Here is a 22,500-nt window from a genome sequence, read left to right on the forward strand (position 1 = left end):
AATAAAGCCTCCGATAACAAGATTAATGGCTCTTTTCTAGCAACATTTTTGCTTCGCCCCATTAAAAAGTCTGATTGATATCTCTTAAGAAAAGTAAGAACGGAACCATCTCCATTTGACTAATTGCCGAAAAGTTTCTTCTTTTAATGGCTTTCGGTGGCAAAGCCCAACCCCCCCCCCCCCTCGTTACTTTTTTACCACGCAGGACGATGGCCATCTTATTGTTTTATTTAAATGACCTTCAACGATTGTGGGGAATTTGCAACTAGGCTTTGCCCTTACTGAAAATAAGTCCATCTGCCAATTGGGAAACATGTCTTTCGAAATGGGGCTTATATCTAGTTCATTGAGGTCTACAATATGAAATATAATTCATATTGACAATGTTTCCTCAACAATTTACCATACAAATTTTGACATACACCCATATATATATATATATACCCGCAACCACACACACACATTTATATATATATATATATATATATATATATATATATATATATATATATATATATATATATATATATATATATATATATATATCTTTCTCTGGTTACTGTTTTAAATAATATTTCAAACACCAAGAAGGAGACTACCGCTCATCTCTGATGCTATCACTAAAATATTTGTAAAGTCGAAAATTACTCCCATTTTTTTATGCAAATAACATAAGAATAATACATAAGTCTCTTCTCCATCCACGTGAACTTCACTTACTGTAAAAATGTGTATATTGCAAATAGTTTTGATATTACCTATACATACATAAATAGACATACAGTACTATAGATACCTGGGTAAGATAAAAAATACAAGGGATACGGAATATCCAAAAGGATACCATTGACCCATTTTGCAGGATTCGTGTAATTATTTTGCAAATATGGTTTACTAACAATAGTCGGGGAATAATGACTGACATTCTGTTAAAGTGTTTGGGGGTGTAGTGTCTGGCAATTCATGTGACAATTTTCTTAAAAAAAAAAAAAAAAAAAAAAAAAAAAAAAAAAAAAAAAAAAAAAGACTATCCAGGATCTCCTATGCACACATTGTATATTAACACACTTTAGGCAAACATTAACCTTGAATTTCTAATATACTCACAGTTCATCATCCTTGACTTTTTCACTTATAACTCGATGCTGTTTGAAGGTCAAATGTATTTTTACAGTTTACTACCTTTAAATGTATTTTTCTTATTTTATAACCCTTAATCCCCCTTGTAAAGTAGTATACGTTTCTGTGTATGAATTTTTTTGTATGTAAGTAACTACATATTTTAACATCTAGCCTTCGGTTCTAACAGAGAAAGGCTTTAAAAAACGCTTCAAAACCTAATACTTACATGGACTCCACAACGGCAGAATTATGGATGAACCCTCTGTGCATATCATCTACATAGTCACTTGATATACCTAAGGAAGCTCATCATTAGCATGCTGAATCCCATTACATACTATACTATTAACACTTGAATAGCTCACGCTCTGACTTCCTTGGTCTGGCCAGACAGTACTACATTGGATCTTTCTCTCTGGTTACGGTTCACTCTACCTTTGCCTTCACATACACCGAATAGTTTGGCCTATTCTTTACAGATTCTCCTCTGTACTTATACATCTGACAACACTGAGGCTACCAAATAATTCTTTTTCACCCAAGGGGTTAACTACTGCACTGTAATTGGTCAGTGGCTACTTTCCTCTTGGTAAGGGTAGAAGAGACTCTTTAGCTATGGTAAGTAGCTCTTCTAGGAGGACACTCCAAAATCAAACCATTGTTCTCTAGTCTTGGGTAGTGGCGTAGCCTCTGTACCATGGTCTTCCGCTGTCTTGGGTTAGAGTTCTCTTGCTTGAGGGTACACTCGGGCACACTATTCTATCTATTTTCTCTTCCTCTTGTTTTGTTAAATTATTTAGAGTTTATATATGAAATATTTATTTTAATGTTGCTGTTCTTAAAATATTTTATTTTTCCTTGTTTCCTTTCCTCACTGGGCTATTTTCCCTGTTGGGGCCCCTGGGCTTATAGTATCCTGCTTTTCCAACTATGGTTGTAGCTTAGCAAGTAATAATAATGATAATAGTGGCCTTCCTTCCAAATTTATTTCTCACTCTTTTTATCGAACCCTTTTGATTCTTCTCCTCCTCTTACCACCTTCTAACAATACTCTGTTACACATTCCATTCATTTTACAACACCGAAGCACCTTAAAATGTTGTGATCCGTCTGGCCGCCTATCTCAAGGCCAATAGAATTTTATTGGCCTTGGCCCCTCTTTTCAGTACTTCGGCACTTATCATTCCTCGCCCTATCAATTATTTTTGCGCTGCATATATTACGCATACAGTTCTTAACCACCACAACCTTTTCCTTCATTTGTATGCAAGTTGGCCTTGCAGAAGAAACCACCAACTATGTGAGATCATTTTTATGTGCAGAGCAACTAATAATAGAGGCTACTGTAGAGAAAATTAGTTAAACCTCTCAGTTATCTGTTTTTGTACTTAGAGAGGTAATGATTACTTGAATTTAGATCTAGAAAATCAATCTTATCAACAGTACCTTATATTTTATGAAGGTAACATCGATATGTGAATTGGACGTTATTTTTATTTATTTATTTATTTATTTATTTATTTATTTATTTATTTATTTATTTTTTTTTTTTTGTGATGGATGCCAATGGAATTTTACCTCTCAACGTAATATTGCTCACCTGATTGTCGCCAGCACGGTCTGGGTAAAAACTTACGCCGTGGTCGCCAGATTTGAAATGATCTCACCTCGTTTTTTTTTCTTTTTTTCGCTCACATCCCCATGCCCAACTCGATCCGCCCCTATTGAACCAGGTCTAATTTGAAGTTAGTTTACGGGAACCCACTTAAAGGGGGTGGGGTTGCATCCCAAGGAGCCTCAAGGACACAGAGGCCTTTTAACGAACAAGGATTGACCAGCCTACCTACACAGTAGAGTTTAACCCAGATAATGAAAAGGTCTGATACGAAAAGCAAACGGAAATTACTTCATTTATTCACTTATTTATCTACTGTGAATAGCCTAAATTAACGACCCATTGTACCTCATTTTTTAGTCTTTTCCTTCTTTTATATATGTTCATCCTCCTAAATATGCAGAGATTAATTGGAACTTCCAGGAAGACAAATCTACCGGTAGACGATAATGAAAATATAAATTTTCTCGAGGTGTGAATATCCGCCGACAGGTTTTTGTACCCCAAAGGCAACACATTGGTATTTCAGAGAAATGAATGGTATAGGCTAACATGAACAAACATTTTCAATCAGCGATTACCTGTAAGCCTTCTGCACCGCCAACGCGTAGATAAACACGAAGTAATATCTACACGAGGGACCTAACGACGATTTATGGCACCCATTGGTCTATATTACGTAACCCAAGGTCAATACATACCTTTACGGACCCTGTGCTTATAAAAAAGATGTTTTTTGGGCGTTGCTGGGACTTTGGTTTGGCAGCAGGGTCAGTAACGAGTCCAGTTTCAGCGCTTTGGGCCACTGATCTCGTTGCCGACAAACTTTACATTTTATCGGGGACTTGATCTTTTCGTTGTCTTTTTCTTTTTAATTTGTGTCAACGCTGAACTAGAGGCTCTTCATAGGAAGATAGTAATTTTCCTACATTATGTTGTAGGAACATATATGTCAATAGCAAAGTGAGCAGCCAGGCCGATATCTATAAAGTAGGGTTGTAAGTGGGCTTTGCTTTTTGGCGTAGAAAGGTGAAGCAGAAGTCAGGACGAGAGCTTTGTTAAACGGATATTCTATGGACAGATTAATCAGTTATGCATCATGGAGCCATATTCTATTCAAGGCAAGATCTTAAAATCAATACAGAAGAGGAAAAGCAAAATGATAGCAGTGATAACTTTTAGCAAAACAGTTTCGCTCCGTATCGAGCTCTGACGTGCACTTTTAGGATGATAATTTTATTTGACAGAAATAACATCTCTACTTTCAAGTAAGAATTGTCACCCACACACTGGAACTACTTAATTCTTCCAACTACCATGCATATGTCCCAAAATGAATAAAATAGCAGGTAAGAAGGGACATTAATTCCTTGCGGTGATTTTATGTTTTAGAAATACCAGATATAACATACAGAATATCAATGTATCTGTTAATGAAAACTTTGCTTATTGGAATTGACTTATTTCTCATTAAGGGGACGAGACAAGGGAAATATGCATAAAAGAAAAAGAAACACGATACAGTAACCATATGTGAATTCACACGCAAAGGCATGAAAGGATTAATCAAATGAACACGAACCTACAGTCTTGGCTTGAACATTCTTTGGTACGAAGTTTGTATGGTTGCATGCGTCAGCAGTTTCTATTCTGACCCTGGCCACCGTCTAGAGTAGTGTTTCTTAACGGTTTTTTTCGACCTCAGCACCCCTACCATTGCGTAACACCAATTGTAGTGACTGCAATGATAAAGTAAAGACAAGTACAGTACATCTTGATCATATATTTGGCTCATTCTCCAAAACAAAAACAGTCATTTTGGCAATAGCATTGGCAAAAAAAAAAAAAAAAAAAAAAAAACATGAGGAAAATAAAGGAAAGAACGTGGATAACCTCAATAACGATATACTGATCAATACAATTTCTGTTGTTGCTTATGGACGACCGTTCTCCATCATCATCATCATTATCATCATCATGTCCACGGTTAGATTTCGCCAGTGGTCTCTATCTTGAGCTTTTAATTCAAGGAAAAGTAGGATGCTATAAGCCCAAGGGCTCCAACAGGGAAAAATAGGCCAGTGAGGAAAATTAAATAAGGAATAAATAAACTACGTGATTAGTATTGGATGATTTATAATAAATATTTTGAGAACAGTAACAATATTAGAACATCTTTCATATATAAAATATAAGAATAGGCTTATGTCAGCCTGTTTAACATAAAAACATTTCCTGCAAATTAGAACATTTGAAATTCCACCGATTCAACTACCTGATTAGGAAGATCATTCCATAACTTGGTCCTAGCTGGAATAACACTTCTAGAATACTGTGTAGTATTGACCCTCATGATGGAGAAGGCATGGCTATTAACTGCATACATAGTATTACAAACAAGATGTTACTGTCCGGGAAGATCTGAATGTAATGGATGGTCAGAATTATGAAAAAATTTATGCAACATGCACAACGAACTAAATGAATGACGGTGCCAGAGATTAATATCTAAATCAGGAATAAAAAAAAACTTAATATGCCGTAAATTCCTGTCCAACAAATTAAGATGAGAATCTGCAGCTGAAGACCAGAAAGAAGATCAATACTCGAAACAAGGTAGAAGGAAAGAATTAGATAACTTTTTTTCTGAATAGATTGATCACCAAAAATCTTACAAGACTTTCTCAACAAGCCCAATTTTTTTGCAGTTGAAGAAGACACAGACCTAATGTGCTTCTCAAAATTAAATTTGCTGTCGAGAATCACACCTAAAATTTTAAGTCATACAGAGTTAAAGAAACATTATCAATGCCGAGATCCAGATGTTGAGGAGTCACTGTCCTTGACCTACTTACAATCATACTTTGAGTTTTGTTAGGATTAAAATTCATGGCCCATAATTTGCACCATGCACTAATTTTTAGATAGGTCTCTATTAGGGGATTCGGCAATCACAGATCTACACTCTGGAGATGGAATTGATACAAAAAGGTTAGCATCATCTGCATATGCAACGAGGCTGTTTTCTAGGCCAAATCACACGTCATGTGTGATAGTATGAAAAGTAATGGGCCAAGAACACTACCCTGAGAAACACCAGATATCACATTCATACACTCAATTTGGTGCCCATCAACAACAACTCTTTGCGATCTATTACTTAAAAGTTTAATAATGATGCTAAGAAAAAACTCACCTATTCCCAATCGCAACATATGTGACCTTCACCAGCACCCCCTGTGGGTGCTAGCATCCCAGGTTAAGAAACGCTGGTCTAAAACGAGATCTTATTTACCTTAAGCAACTCACTTTCTCACACATGAGATGGGCGCCTTCATTTTTCCCCTCCGACTGCTTCCTTTAATTACTAAAGAAACTTCCCAAAACAACCCCTTTGTTAGTCCCTCCCGTTGCAAGTCGAATTGTTGATTTTTATCGTATTGTCGGATGTACAAGTTAAAGTTCATGAAGCAATTTTTTTTTCTTTTTTTATAAGCCTTCCAGTCTACACGGAAGATTCGAATTTCCTCTTATTTTAAGTCACTGCATTGTGGATTCAAAAAGAGAATGGAATATTAGCCACCAAATTTATTTGAACGCCCCGTATTTCGCTATTAATATAGATGAGATATTTGTAGTAAGCATGAACGATTTAGAAGATTGTAAAATTAACACGCGAACGGGTTTCAAACTTCTTCACCGATGTTATCGATTAAGAGATCTCTTTCTTAACCGTGATGAAATCGTGCTCGAAGATTAACACATGCGGGCGTGATGTAAAAGAAAGGTGAGCTACATGCTGATAAACTGTCCCTCTCATTATCTGTATGCTAGGGTTATCACCCAAGATAACCCCAGCTACTAGCCTTGATCACAAAACGTTTATAAATCCAATAGCTAAGTCTGATGACTAGATACCTAATGAATTCATTTCACTCACCAAAGCTTATTATATGGCATCTCTCTCTCTCTCTCTCTCTCTCTCTCTCTCTCTCTCTCTCTCTCTCTCTCTCTCTCTTACATTGTTTCAGGCTGAAAGTTTGTGTCTCTCCCGTTTCCTGATGACATAAAAATTATAAGTTATTTATGAGCTGTTGCGAGCGAGCGTGTCCCACTTTGCATGTTTGCGATTTCGTCAGGTGTGAAGTCGTTGATATCCCAAACGGGAAAAGGTGACAAAATTTTTTTTTATTATCTGTTGGATTTAGCTCACATTCTGGGACGACCTTGATTATGCTCGCATGCACTTCATGTGTTGTCCCTTTCGCAATGCTGCGTATGGTAATTCGGCCATGATGTACATTGGCGACACGAAAAGTACCTGTAAAATTTGATTGGAACTTATTTTAACGATTCGACATCCTCTTTATATATACGTGATCTCCAAAATTAATCTCATGAGGTCAAACTTTAAATCATCGTTTATAAATGATTCAATTTTTCCTCTGTGCTTTTTTAAGAAATTTCTTAGTTACTGCGAATGCTCGTTTGTTCGTATTTGCCACATACGTTCGAAAATCATCAACGTTATAAATTTGTAACGGCAAGGCCAAGAGATATAGGGTCTACCCAAAGGTCTATACTCTATAGACCTTGGTCTACCCCACCTAGAGTAATTATGTAAGCGATGACTTTTTTTGACAGGTAACTGTTCTGGGTCCCGGGTAAAGAAACAAAAAATTCAATGCTCACCGGACTGTCATCAGATAATGATAAAGTAATCACTTCCATTTTCTTTAAGGTACTGTTGTGAACTAAGGTAGATTTGAGAATTTGTTAATACTTGTTGAGGCTGACAGAACTATGAATTCAGGAAGTGGCTATGGTGTAAGAATTGCTCATAAAATGTTTAATGAAATATCCACTAGGGCCAAAAAGAAGCATATCCCCATAAAAAATAGAGATGGATCTGTTATAACAACAGAAATGAAGAAAGGAAACGTTAGAATGAACACTTTAGTGATGTCATGATTATGAGAAATGAAGGAAATCATTTGACTGATAAAACTGAAGCTGAGGAAGACCTTGATATGCCCATGAATGAATTCAGTTTGTTTGAAGTCGAAGCCATCATTAAAAAATCCGAGATGAAAAGGCCCTGGATACGATGTAATAACTGCTGAGATGATACTGGTACTCCCAGAATACTTACAAGATTATTTTGTAGAATATGGCGTGAAGAGGAAAAAGCTGATGAATGGGAGCTAGGAGTGTTGGTGTAAATGGCATAAAAGGCAATAATTACAGAGGCATCACACTTTAGTCAGTTGACATGAAAATATAAAGTATGTTCATTCTAAATAGACTGGAGAGAAAGACTGATAAAAAGCTGAGAGATGAACAAGCAAGATTTAGAAAAGGTAGAAGTTGTACTGACCAAATTTTTTCTTTTACAGACATGTTGTACAGAAATGTGAAGAATATAGAATTCTACTTTTGATGGCATTTGAAGACTATGAAAAAGCCTTCGATACTGTGTACCGGCTAATTTTATGGAGAGTTCCGCATTATTTTGGAGTTCCGCTTAAATATGTAAATTTATTTCAGTCTGTTCATGAGCATAGCAAATGCAAAATAAATGTTAATGGAGTTCTATCAAAGGAATTTCCAGCGAAGATTGGAGTACTCCAAGGGAATGTTTTGTCACCTATGTTGTTATCCTCCTCATGGAGTTTGTAATGCATAGAATAGTTGGTGATGGCGGAGAAGGATGGACTGGATTGGTAACAGGAAATTAGCTGACCTAGAGTATGCTGATGACGCTGTCCTTATTAGCAAAACGCCACCGGACTTGCTTACCAGAATGCATAAAATATCACATGAGGTTGGGCTCAAGATGAATAGAAGAAAAACAGATGATGAGAACGGGGTATGCAATAGAAGATGAAATATCATCCGAAGGAGAAAGGATTGATGAGGTGGAATCATTTAAATAATCTGGAACTATGATTTCTTATACAGGGTCTTTACAATTTGAGTTTAATGAAAGATTGAAAAATAGCAAATCAAACAATGGCTAGGTTGAATAAAATTTGGAGATTAAACCGCCTGAAATTACAAATAAAAATCAGGCTATAAATCAGTTTAGTGAGATCAGTGTTACTGTATGGACATGAGTCATGGTATGACAATGAAACAACAGATTTTGTAGATTCGAGAACAAAGCCCTCAGAAGAATATTGGGAGTTAAATGGAAAGACAGGATTAGAAATGAAACTATAAGAGAAATTACTCGAGTGCCATATGTGGATGAAATCATGGTGAGGGGTAGATGGAGATGGTTCGGGCATGCTGCTCGCACTCCCCAAGAGAGATTAGTTCATCAAACTCTCAACCAGGCTCAATAAGGCACTAGAAAAGTTGAAAGACCTAGGCATACATGGCTGAGGACTATGAATCGTGAAGTAGGAGATGATGAATTGAGAAGTATTGATCTGAAAGCTATAGAGACGACTGGTGAAATCTAACTGAGGCCATTTGCGGCATTTGGCATAAGAAGAGATGATGATGATGATGATATATAGTAGAGCATAATGCCATTCCCTGTTCCGTTAAGGGTTGCAAATGTAAACATTGGGGAATTAAGAAGGAAAAAGGGTGTAATTCTCGGTAGTTTCCTCAAAAAACGAGAAATTCCGGAATGAGTGGGTAAGGTTATGTACTGGTGAACAATCAAAATATGTGGCACGTACTCAATTTGAACTAGAGGCATAAGAAGCTTGTATCACGAGTTATTGGAAATATCGCAACTTCAAAAATGAAGAAGACCTAAGTCTGAAGCAATACCAAATTATAATTATTACTAGCCAAGCTATAACCCTAAGTGGCTCCAATAGGGAAAATAAACCAGTGAGGAAGGGAGATAAGGGAATATATATATATATATATATATATATATATATATATATATATATATATATATATATATATATATATATATATATATATATATACACTCACAAAATAATGAATGACCCTAATGAAATATTTCAAGATCAGTATCAACAATAAAACAAATCAGTCATATATAAAATTGTCATCCTGATCAACAGACATATGTAACCCTGTAAAAGACAAGAAAATCAATTTCTTGAATGATTATGAATCAAAGCCGAATAATTTCTTTTTAATAAAGGCCCTCTTTGTTAAATTTCTGAAATGTGGTTATATATAACGCTTACGCAGTTTTCAAAAACGACTGTAACAATCATAAGAAATATAAGTAAAATCATGTGTATATAAATATAGTGCATCACTTTATATTAACAATAAATAACATACTTGGAGATACGAGAAAAATTCCCCATTCACAAATCTCTTCAGTAGAAGAAATACACCCTTATTAGTGGTGTTCATTTAGTAGAAAACTAAATTGTATGGTGATAGTGGGTTCCCCCAATTCACACCCAGTTCCTTATTTGGTTTCGTTTTCTTTACGACATTAAGCAGGTAGATAAAACTCCGCCTACGTGAGGGGTTAGGGGCGAAGTGAGTAGACCTTGGAGGAGCAGACCTTGGGAATAGACTAGTCGGAATAACGGAACGGACCTCGTATGGTAGATTGGGATCTTATCCAAAGCGTAAATAATGCGGGGTGTCACCTATGCTTCCGTTGTACGCGGCGTTCAAGAAAAAATCTGCGGTTGGAAGCATATCTGTCCAATTATTGGGATTATTAACCAATAGAAACTTTAAAAGGCTAATAAGGACTTTATTTGTTTTACTCCACTAACCTAGCAGCACTAGGGCGATACGCCAAAGTAGGTGAATGTCTAATGTCATACAATTGAGTTACGCGTGTGAATATTTCATTTATGAATTCAGTCCCCTGATCGGAAATGGTTTTCGGGGCGAGTCGATTCTTTCGACAACGGATCGTAATGCTTTAGTGACTCCTAGAGCAGATTTATCTATTAAAGGCTTTACAAACATATATTGAGTCGGTGCATCAACAAGAACAAAAATGTGTATATGCCCATCATACATGGTTGGCAAAAGTCCTATTAAATCAATTTGAACGTGATTCTATCTCTTATTTAAAGACACGTGAAGTTCACGAGTAATTCGCGCTTTTTTGGGATCTAAAGTGCAGGACAAAGAGTTATTCTTGACTCTACGCAAAAGTTCCTCTAAGGAACGGATGAGAAATTGATTGTCTACAGTGTGTAAGTTTACAATTTTATTATTATTAAAAGTGAAGAAATTAACCAGCCCTATGAGTCAAGTTCGACTGTTACAGAGCTGGCCCGGTTAAATACTGGAAGCAAATCTACTTTCATTAAAACTAGTAATGAAATATAAAGTAAATATATAGAAAACATAGGATAAAAATAATTTTTTATATAAAAACTAATAAAAATATAAGACATACAGAAAATATACGAGGAAAATAAATTATCATATAAACGTTTTATAAATAAAAATTTTAATCTTATAAGCAGAGAAATTCTTTTCTTACCAATACATAAATCTCTCTCTCTCTCTCTCTCTCTCTCTCTCTCTCTCTCTCTCTCTCTCTCTCTCTCTCTCTCTCTCTCGCTTAAAAACTTTGCAATTACTAAAAATGTGTTTAAGTGTTAAAGAAGTGTCACACTCATGAGCTTGGGAACTACTTTATGGGGTGTGCAAATCGAAAAGCCATGAGTCAATGTAGTATGACCTATACGTAACCTTGATAAGATTAATTAATTTCCCCTTTCTATTTGGTTTGACGATTCCCATAGAGAAACGATAGGCTTTATTTCTTTTAATTAATTAGTGTCAGATTCATCACTCCACTCACTTTGCCATTTAGTTGCTGTGAAATTATTTATGATGGTTACAAAATAATTCTCAGGTAGTTTAATATCTTGTTTTAGTAGTCTTATGGATGACTTAGCAGCATCTGCCTTTTCATTACCCCAAACCCCAATATGGGCAGGAATCCAACATATTTCTATTTCTACCCATCGTGAATAAAACCTATGAAATGGCTCTTCAATTTTCAATATCAATATGTTCTTATGTGTATAACCCTTTAATGCTTTTAAATTACTTCTAGAATCAGTATAAAGCACAAAGTTAAGGTTTTCCCTGTCTTCATTGTTTTAATAAAGTCAATTACTAATGTAATGGGTTGTGGTGGCCGATTTTGTAACGTCCCTGGCTGGTGAATGCCAGACTGGGTTCAAGTCCCGCTCGAACTCGTTAGTTTCTTTGGTCGCTGCAATCTCACCATCCTTAAGAGCTAAGGATGGGTAGTTTGGGGGAGCCTATAGGTCTATCTGCTGAGTCATCAGCAGTCATTTCCTGGCCCTCCTTGGTCCTAGCTTGGGTGGCGATAATCATATGTATATATGGTCAGTCTCTAGGGCATTGTCCTACTCGATAGGGCAATGTCACTGTCCCTTGCCCCTACCATTCATGAATGGCCCTCAAAGATTTAAATAGTTCGGATGTAAATACTGATGCTTCACTGGGTAATGGGAGCTGACTGCGCTACAGTATCTCCATGTTTACGGTAATGTATACAAAGGTCAAGGATGCCACTTTTCTTCTTCACAACTACAAAGGGGATCGCATAGGATAGTCAGAAACTTAAAAAATACCTTGTTCTTTTATGTTTCTAATATGACTGTTCACTTCGGCCTGATAAGCGATAGGTATTCTATGTGGGTGAATGGCTAAGGGACGACTATTTCCGTGTCTTCATGAAAGGGCATCTAATCATAATAACCAAGTGATTCGTCATTTAAAGCAACTACATCTAGGTATTCTTCAAGTATCTGAGCAATATTTAAATGGTACTAAGGTTAGGTTAAATCAAAAGTATACGTGACGGGTCATTTGACTGGACAGGGGCAAATGAGATTACGTAAACATTTCTTACAATAAACTCAACTGATTCCTTTCCTTTAATAAAAATATATCCGGATGAAAACTTATGGAGCATTACAATGACATTTCCTTCTGCAACTTCAACCAGGGATTACATTCTGACGGGAGGTAAGGATAGATATGTCAGAGGAAGTATTTCCAACGTCGAGCTCGGATACAGCAAGTTCAAAAAGGGGGTGTCGGAAAACATAACCAAAGCAGCTGGGGGCCTGGAAGCTGACGCAATTATAAGCTATTTTAGTGCTATTTTTCATGCATTTGAAACCATTTTCTCTTTTGAATTTATAAGGTGATTATGCATTATACAATAACAACTGCCCGATAAAATATATAAAACATTTCAGCAGTAATCTTTACCAGGACTATGCGTTCCCGGGAAACATCATCAGTTCACATCTCTGAGTTTTATATCTGTAATCAATGGAGCGTCTACATCCTTACGTTCATCTATCAATCAATAGCAATTCTCGACTCGTCGAATTGTAGTCAGTCTCCCCAATACTTCCAAGTTGGTTCATATCAGAACAACAAACTCTTAACTCCAGCTTATATACAATGAGAGAGAGAGAGAGAGAGAGAGAGAGAGAGAGAGAGAGAGAGAGAGAGAGAGAGAGAGAGATGATTTCAATCTTCCACAACTCTTTTACTACATTCTTCTTTAGCAATTATTAAACAAAAGATGTTGATTATTGTTTTTTTCTTTAAACGGGGAATTCGTGACCCCCCCCCTGCGAACCCTCCTCCCCTGGATCCGCTAACGAACGTCTAATTCTACGATTCTAGTGGAACAGGTGTCTATGAATGATTCATGTGCCTCAGACTTTACACTCGGTTAGAAGTAGATTCTACTACAATAGCTATAGTATCCACAGTATCTATGATGGGAGGTACTTGACTTTGATTAGTAACCTTTAATTCCCCGAAATGAAACAAAATATCAAAACCCAAACGACATTTGGCATCCAAAACCAAATAACATTTACGCCCTTTATTCCTATCTCTGGGATTACAGTCATGTGACCACCAATTATCACCCATAAAAATGCTGAGTATTAAATGAAGCGATAAATAGATCATGTCCACCAACTACCTTACACAATTTAACTTCAGGCCATTCAACCATTCACACATTTCTTATCAATCAACGATGCAATACACACACAGCCTTATCTCGATGGGCTGCCGGGCTGCGATGTTTCTGTTCTGTTTACTGACCCTTGGGGAGCTTCCAAGGCTAGCAACCCCCTTGCAAGGCTAGGAGGATTAATACCGTTATTTTTCCTCTACATTCCAAAGCCTGCAGATGGCCTTGAACGGGGTGATGCGGCTACTGCAGTTGTTGTTGATTGAATTGCGGAGGTCAGTGTTGAGGTAGTATTCAAAAACCCATCGGTGGCGATATTATGTACGGTGGGGGCGTGATAGACCGTTTAGGCTCACCAAGGTCTATAGGGTTGGAGGCTTGGAGGTATTAATCCTCCTAGGTAGGAGGCTAGGAGGATTAAGGTAGGAGGTCAACCCACGTGTAAGTAAATTGGGGGTAAACGGAGATGAGAGGGGTAAGCGATAAGTGGGGGTAAATTTTGTTACGTAACTGAGCACCATTGGCCGGCGAAAGAAAACCATTCAGCATAAGCTTGCTTTGCAAAAGTTCAGCATTCTTCATTATCCGGTTGAGAATACCATTGCCTTTTCAGAAAAATTAATGTTATAAGATATCATGATGACTGTAATTCGTGATTAAATACTTTCTGTGAGAAGGTTTTTTAAGGAAAGGGTTTTAAAAAGTTACATATCAGGAAAGGACAAATATTATTCACATTCTTTATGGAAATATTGTGTCACTAAATGTACAAATAAGCAACGTACATGCATAGTTAGATAATTTTTTACACTAATCATTTACTAATGATTTAAAACTAAATTTTTGAAAAATATATTTAAATATGGTTGTACAAATAAACTAGAAAATTAAGTAATCATGATTATTACATTTTACAACCTTTTAACTTTAATAATTATTATCCTCGCAGAGGTCTTTTGTTTAATTAATATTCTTATACTAAAATGATTTCGACAACGAACAAAATATAAAAGTGACTAAACAAAGTGGTATTCCTATTACATCTCCAATATCTAATACCAAATATTTACTACTCCATCTCCATGTTTTAGACCTTTTTTCCCCTATGATAACGTTTAACAATTTTCCCATATTCTTCATCTGATCGGCGAATTCTTTTGATGGCTTCACTAATTCCTTATTCGCTCTGCTAATTATACCTCTCCACGAATTGTCTCCCTTTAGTACAGAAGACCCAAGATTTGCGTATCAAGGAAACTAATGAGCAATGAAACCGGCGAAATAGTCTAGACCTCCTTTCTATATTACATCATCCAGGTGTTTGTTCATTATCAACTTTCCCTTTACTTTGTGCAACATCCTTTCCTTCACCGTCGCATTCATCGGGCAAATAAAATATCATCGCAGACAGCCTTAGCTCACGCTGTAGCGATTTATCACCTTATCTTGAAAGAGAGTTTCATTATCAAGTAAAATAAAATAAAAGGTTCCCCTGTTACGTTATCTATTTGTCAATTGGAATCTGTATTATATTTTGACCCCATAAGGTAACTGTCCTCTAATAGATGAGATTTAACACTATGTTTAGATGTATCTGACCCTGGGTGCTGATAGCAGGATTCCATTTGTCACAGAAAGATAAGGAAATGTTCAAGTCAATCTTGATTCATTCTACAAGTCAATAAAAATATATTGAATATAATTTTTACCATTTCTAACAATTTTGGCAACGATTCACAAGAAACAATTACTTCCAATTACCTGCATTGATTTTACTGGGTGTCGTGCATGTAATAATTTCATCCTGATTTTGTAAGTTCAACTCAAATTAATTTCTGGACATCTTTGCATCGTGCGGAACTTGAGATATAGATTGACTTATTTCTTCCCAATGCTTATCTAAAAATAATCCTTTGCTACAAAAATATTTAAGCGATTTCGTAATTGTTTCTAATATTAATTGTACAGCTAATTTCACATTCATACGCTGAAAGACACTGACATTTATGTTTCTCCCAGTTTATATGATGTTTACAGATCGATTTTACTTCTCTTTATAAGTTCTCAAACCGAACAGCAGTGGACAAAATCCCCGTCACTTTCTTAAAAGCCATTATCAAAGAAATTGTTTCGTGGTAGTAAGTTGGCCAGGGCACCAGCCACCTGTTGAGATAATACCGATGGAGAGTTATTGTTCCCTTGACTGGCTAGACAATACTGCATTGGAGCCTTCTCTGGTTACAGTTCATTTTCCTTTTGCCTACACATACACCGAATGGTCTGGCCTATTCTTTACATAGTCTCTTCTGTCCTCATACATCTGACAACACTGAGATTACCAAACAATTCTTCTTCGCTCAAGGGGTTGACTATTGCACTGTAGTTGTTCAGTGGCTACTTTCCTCTTGGTAAGGTATAAGACTCTTTAGCTATGGTAAGTAGCTCTTCTAATCTTGGGTAGTACCATAGCCTCTATTCCATGGCCTTCCACTGTCAAGGGGTAGAGTTCTCTTGCTTGAGGGTATACTCGGGCACACTATCTTATTTCTTTTCCTCTTGTTTTTTCAAAGGTTTTGTAGTTTATATATGATATTTATTTTATTGTTGCCGGATTATTTAAATGTTAATCACTTCTCTTCTAGTTTATCTATTTCTTATTTCCTTTCTTCACTGGGCTATTATCCCTGTTGGAGCACTTTGGCTTATAGTATCCTGCTTTTCCACCTAGGCTTGTACCTTATCAAGAAATAATAATACTGTTATTAGTTTCTTGAGATGTGGAACATCAGCAGATACAACTCACGCGATCGGTGATGCTGAATTTACAATCATGGAATTATACATACTTGTGCCTAAAGATTTTCATAACCTAACATTTGTAGGATCTAGGTCGTTAAATATAAATACTACAGTAAAACTCGCTAATTCCATTTCAATGATAGTATAATTTTTTGGAGCATAAAGAGTATTTGAATCTTTGTAATAACTACTTTCTTAAGCAATGCTACATTCGTCAAATGATTAGATGGAAACACGCTCAGATTTATTTCAAATTTGTGCTTAAATAATTTGATAACGGGCTTTAAAAATTACGGTTCGATATCCAACATACTAACCCAACTATTTAATGTAGAAATGGGGGAAGAGACTGGAATAATGAACACTACTAGTAGCTTCCTTGTAAGCAAACTATAAAATAGTAAATACCGGAAAACAAAGGCTGGTGTGACGTCATCAATCACCGCATGGCTAGTCTGCTCGTTAGAGGACACAATTCGGGTCGCTCATGGTTAGACCTGGTATTCATAGACCTTGAAGCTCACCGTAAGGTTGATGCTGATACAATACTGTAGCTCCCGCCATGGAAAATTGAACGGGGCGAAATGCCTTAGTTTTTCATAACTATACTACTGCTAGAGAGTTAGGGGGTCTTTTTGACTGGCCAGACAGTACTACAATGGATTCTTATCTCTGGTTATGGTTCACTTTCCCTTTGCCCACACATACACCGAATAGTCTACCTTATTCTTTAAAGATTCTCCTCTGTTCTCATACAACTGACAACACTGAAATTACCAAACAATTCTTCTTCATCCAAGGGATTAACTACTGCAATGTAATTATTCAGTGGCTACTTTCCTCTTGGTAAGGGTAGAAGAGACTCTTTAGCTTCAGTAAGCAGCTCTTCTAGGAGGACAACTCAACCTCAAATTATTGTTCTCTAGTCTTGGGTACTGCCATAGCCTCTGTGCCATGGTCTTCCACTGTCTTTGGTTAGAGTTCTCTTGCTTGAGGGTTCACTCGGGCTCATTACAGTATTCTATGTAATTTCTCTTCCTCTTGTTTTGTTGAGGTTTGCATACATTATATAGGAATTATTTACTTTAATGTTGTCACTGTCCTTAAAATATTTTATTTCTTGTTTCATTTCCTCACTGGGGCTAGTTTCCCTGTTGGGGCCCCTGGGCTTATAGCATCCTGCTTTTCAACCTAGGGTTGTAGCTTAGCAGGTAATAATAATAATAATAATAATAATAATAATAATAATAATAATAATAATAATAATATAACCGTTTTTCTGCCATCACTGGGCAGCAATATGTCATTTCGCTGGCAATTACGACAGGTGATGCTTTGGAGTGTAGGTCTTCTTGGCTGTTAGCTTATCTTGTACTTTTCGAGTCCTTTGATGTCGATGGGAGAGTATTAGTTTACCTCAAATTACAGTGATACACTTTATTTGGAGACAAATTATAACTGTGAATAGAATCGTCTGCAAATTGATAAATAACCACACAAACTATAAGGTAAATGAAATGAAGAATTAAAACTTTAAAATTCTTCCTTAATTTCCCTTTTTATTTCCTATTTAATATCTTTTTTTTTTTTTTTTTTTTTTTTTTTTTGCTTAGAGTTAAAAGCACCGAAACCTATGAAACCGTAACTCATTATATTCTTTCTATGATATTTTATATGAAGAAGTTCTAAAAAAAATATAGCAATATCTCTAACAGAAATGGCAGGAACTCAATTAGGGGGGAGAGAGAGAAAGAGTGCGGGGGTTGGGGGGAGTTCTAAGCAGATAGCGTTGTGAAGACAGTTGTATTAGTCCAGCATTCCTGCTGTAGAGTGTTGTGTGTGTGTGTTTGGAGCAGGAGAGTAAGGTTGCTAAGCAACAAGCGTTATACAGAGAGCGGCGTTAGGCCTATCCTCCTAGGGCCTATCAGTCCCCCGGAGAGAGTGTACGTGGTGTATGTATATAGACAGACAGGGAGAGACAGTTAGGTCTACAAGAGAAATTTGCCGATAGATTTCCCTCTCTGAGAGATAAGAAACTTTCCTCTAGAGAAAGGAGATCAATGTATGAGTCATAGTGGCCAGTAGAGTGTTGCCTCATTCGAAGGGGAAAAATTGATCGAACTGATTAACTGTTATTGATTTTCCGACAATATCTCTGTGGGAGTGGAAGAGCGGGGAATCTATAGAACGACACATAACATATGAATGTAAGAAAGCGAGTAAACGTTAATCCATCTAAATCCCAATTAATAAAATGTAAAGCTTCCATTAAATGTAACGCCTCATAAGACCAATCTTTCATAGAGAAAATGTAAACAATCTTTTATTCACGCCAGAAGGAGGAGTCCGTCCAACATGGTAGCTGCCGTTCCATTCAGGCAGCCAGCTTCTCTTCAGGAACTTTCTCGGGGGCATCGATGGCTCGTGTTAATGATAGGCCTCGTCGAAACAGCCCTCTGGTCGGGCACTATTTTCGGCTGGGCGTCGCTAGTGCACATCATGAAGACGCAGGGCGTCTTCAGTCACCTCTGCCCAGATGACTCTCAAGAAGGAGGCAACAAGACAGTCATGACGGAATGGTCACGGAATGAGACATTGGACGAGGATCATTCGTATGGATCTGAGGTAAGAACTGTTGAAATTAAGTGAAAGGTTTTTTAAATAAAAATACAGTAGAAGTATGCATTATTATTATTATTATTATTATTATTATTATTATTATTATTATTATTAGCTAAACTACAACTCTGGTTGAAAAGCAGGATGATATAATCTATGGGACTACAACAGGGAAAAATAGCCCAGTGAGGAAAGAAATAAAAAATAAGTAAACTACATGAGAAGTAATGAATATAGAATATAACATATCTAAAGATCATTAACAACGTTAAAATAGCGCTTTCATATATAAACTATGAAGAGAAGCTTAGACAGCCTGATCAGCATCAAAATATTCGCTGCAAGTTTGAACATCTGAAGTGCCAACGATTCTACTGTTTAATTAGAAAGATCATTCCTCAATCCGGTCACAACTGGAATGAAACTTCTACTAGATTACAGTGTAAAGGTTAAAGTTGGTTTCAGTTCCAGTTCTATCAGAATAGATACTCACCAGAACGTCAGTCGGGCAAGCCCAACCCCCCCCCCCCTTTGGTGCCCTACCACAGCAGTGGCCTCCCCAGTATAATAAAAGAGTGATTGTTGAGCTTTATGATAGAGAAGGCATGACTATTAGAATTAACTGCATACCTAGTATTGTGTACTTGATGGTACAGTCTAGGATGTTCTGAATACAAAGGATGGTCAGATTTATTAAACATCTTATGTAACAAGTATAAAGGACTAACTGAACGACAACGCCAGGGATTAATATTTAACGCAAGGATAAGAAATTTAATAGACTGCAAGTTTCTGTCCAACGGATTGAAATGAGAGTCAGCTGTTGAGGACCAGGCAGGAGAACAATATTCGAAACAAGACAGAATAAAAAAAAAAAAAATGAAACATTTCTCCAGAATAGATTGATTACCGAAAATCTTGAAATACTGTCTCAATAGGCCAGTTGTTTTTTCGGCAATTGAAGAAGAAACAGAACAAATGTTTTTGTCGTAAGTAAATTTGCTATTTAGAATCACACCTAAAATCTTAAAAAGAGTCTTATAGAGTTAAAGAAACATTATTAATGTAGAGATCTAGATGTTGAGTCACTGCCTACGATCTGCGGTACTCACTATCATACTTTTAGTTTAGTTAGGGTTCAACTTAAGCTAGAAATTATTAAGAGATTCAGCAACCCCAGATCTATATTTAGGAGATAGAATTGAGGCCAAGAGAGTAGCATCATCGACATATGCAAACGGGCTTGTTTTCAAGGTCATACCATATATTATATGTATATAGTGTGAAGAATAACGAGCCAAGAACATTATCCTGAGGAAGACTAGACATAATTTTATACTCACTATGGAGCCTATTAACAACTACTCTGCAATCTGTTATATAAAAATGTGATAACGATGGTGAGAAAAGGCCCACCTTCTCCCAACTGTTTGAGCTTGAAAACAAGGAGTATATAATGCTAGAATAACATTCATAGTGATTATATTGATAAAAGTTATGATTTGAAGGCCTTATTATTATTATTATTATTATTATTATTATTATTATTATTATTATTATTATTATTATTATTATTATTAAATAGATAAAGGATAATAGATTGACATTAGAAATAACAAATGAGTCCCTAGGGATTTCAAAAGAAGCAGGGGAAGAAAGAGAAGAGGATTAAGTGGCGAAATAAGAAAATTTGCAGGTATAGACTAGCATAGATAGACCATAAAAAGACGTGAGTGGGAGGACATGTCTGTCTAATGCCTTTGTTCTGCAGTGGAGTAGTAAGTGCTCCTGATGATGGTGATGACGATGATATACACAAATACTCATATATACATATATACATGAATGTATGTAAGTATATACATAAGTACGTATGTAAGGATGTGGGTATAAGTATCCAGCGTTTTAATGTCGCTTTTGAAAGTGTCAAAGAAACATGAACTATCTGTCACCTTTATATAGAAACTGGACTTAGCGAACGATTTGCAGATTATTTATGTAGCAGAGTAAAAAATAACATTTAACGAAATTATCTGGAAAGAACAAGAAAAAAGCTAATTTTGATTTCAATTCCTGAAGACTCTGGCTGTCTTATACTAACCAATAGTAACGACAAGTCATTTTGTTATATGCACCATTACGCCTTAAGTCGCCGTGAACTGACATTGCGCAGTGATGCTCAGTAAAGTTTTTCATGATTTTGTGTATCTTATCGTATAACCCCATATACTGGAATACCGGCCGGGCCCTTTAAAATAGCCTGACAAGTTGCCGTGTGCTATCAGGTTAACGGAGGCTGAAAAATTGCTGTGGTCTATCAAGTTGATGTGGCCTGACAAGATGCAGTGGGCTATCAAGTTACCGTGGGCTATCAAGTTGCCATGGACTATCAAGTTACCAGTGACTGACAAATTGCTATGGTCTATCACGTTGATGTGGCCTGACAAAGGGCTGTGGGCTATAAAGTTGACAGGAGCTTACAAGTTGCCAAGGTCTATGAAGTTGTGGCCTGACAAGATGCCATGGGCTATCAAGTGGGCTGGGGCTGACAAGTTGCCATGGTTTAAGTTGATGTGGCTTAACACAATGCTGTGGGCTTTTGAGTTTCAGGGGCTGACAAGTTTCCTTAGTCTATCGAGTTGATGCGGTCTGACTAGTTGCTGAGGGCTATTATGTTGTTCTGGACTATAAAGTTGCCAGGCCTGATAAGTTGCCATGGTCTATCAAGTTAATGTAGCCTTCACTTTGCTTTGATGGCTGCTTTTTCGGTCCCATACAGCAGGGGAACCCCACTCTCTACACGACTTCCAATGTCCTTTTATCTTGTTCGTTCAAAGTAGTGTATTTAACTTTTCATATCGTGTATTGTTCATTTACTGTTAAATCGTCACTGTTGTATGACTGTTGAAATAAGAAAGTCTTCAGTTTCCTCTTGAAAGCCTTAATAAGCCTGACAATTGACCATGGATTATTAAGTTGCCGGTTGCTGACAAATTGCCATGGTCTTTCAAGTTAATGTGGCCTGAGCAGTTGCCATTGGCTATCAAGTTGCCGGTATAAAAAGTTTAAAAAAAATGAGAGGAAGAGAAGTAAGTTAGAATACTGTGCCCGAGCGTACCTTCAAGCAAGAGACCTCTACCCTAAGACAGTGGAAGACAATAGCACAGAGGCTATGGTACTACCTAAAACGAGGCAAGCATAGTCCCATGTCATGCAGCATTTTATGGCGTGGCTGACAAGTTTCCATAGTCTATCAAGTTGATGTGTCCTGATAAGATACATTGTGCCGGGGCTGACAATTTACCGTAATCTATCGAGTTGATGTGGCCTGACTAGATATCGTGGGCTATCAATTTACCGGTGGCTAACAAGTTTTCATGGCCTG

The 22,500-nt window shown here is 36.7% G+C and overlaps 1 protein-coding gene across 3 annotated transcripts in view; it reads left to right on the forward strand.

The window, feature by feature from the left end:
• Positions 1-22,500, forward strand: part of LOC137649756 (equilibrative nucleobase transporter 1-like) — a 72,604-nt gene that overhangs the window by 26,765 nt on the left and 23,339 nt on the right. For 2 of the 3 annotated variants that reach the window (XM_068382703.1, XM_068382702.1), the window contains exon 2: positions 18,833-19,121. In XM_068382703.1, the coding sequence (XP_068238804.1) occupies positions 18,852-19,121 (270 nt within the window). In that variant the 5' untranslated portion in view covers positions 18,833-18,851. The remainder of the gene's footprint in view (positions 1-18,832; positions 19,122-22,500) is intronic. The other variant, XM_068382701.1, reaches the window with a different exon arrangement.

Source organism: Palaemon carinicauda, chromosome 11, assembly GCF_036898095.1.
Source record: "Palaemon carinicauda isolate YSFRI2023 chromosome 11, ASM3689809v2, whole genome shotgun sequence".
Classification (NCBI taxonomy): domain Eukaryota; kingdom Metazoa; phylum Arthropoda; class Malacostraca; order Decapoda; family Palaemonidae; genus Palaemon; species Palaemon carinicauda.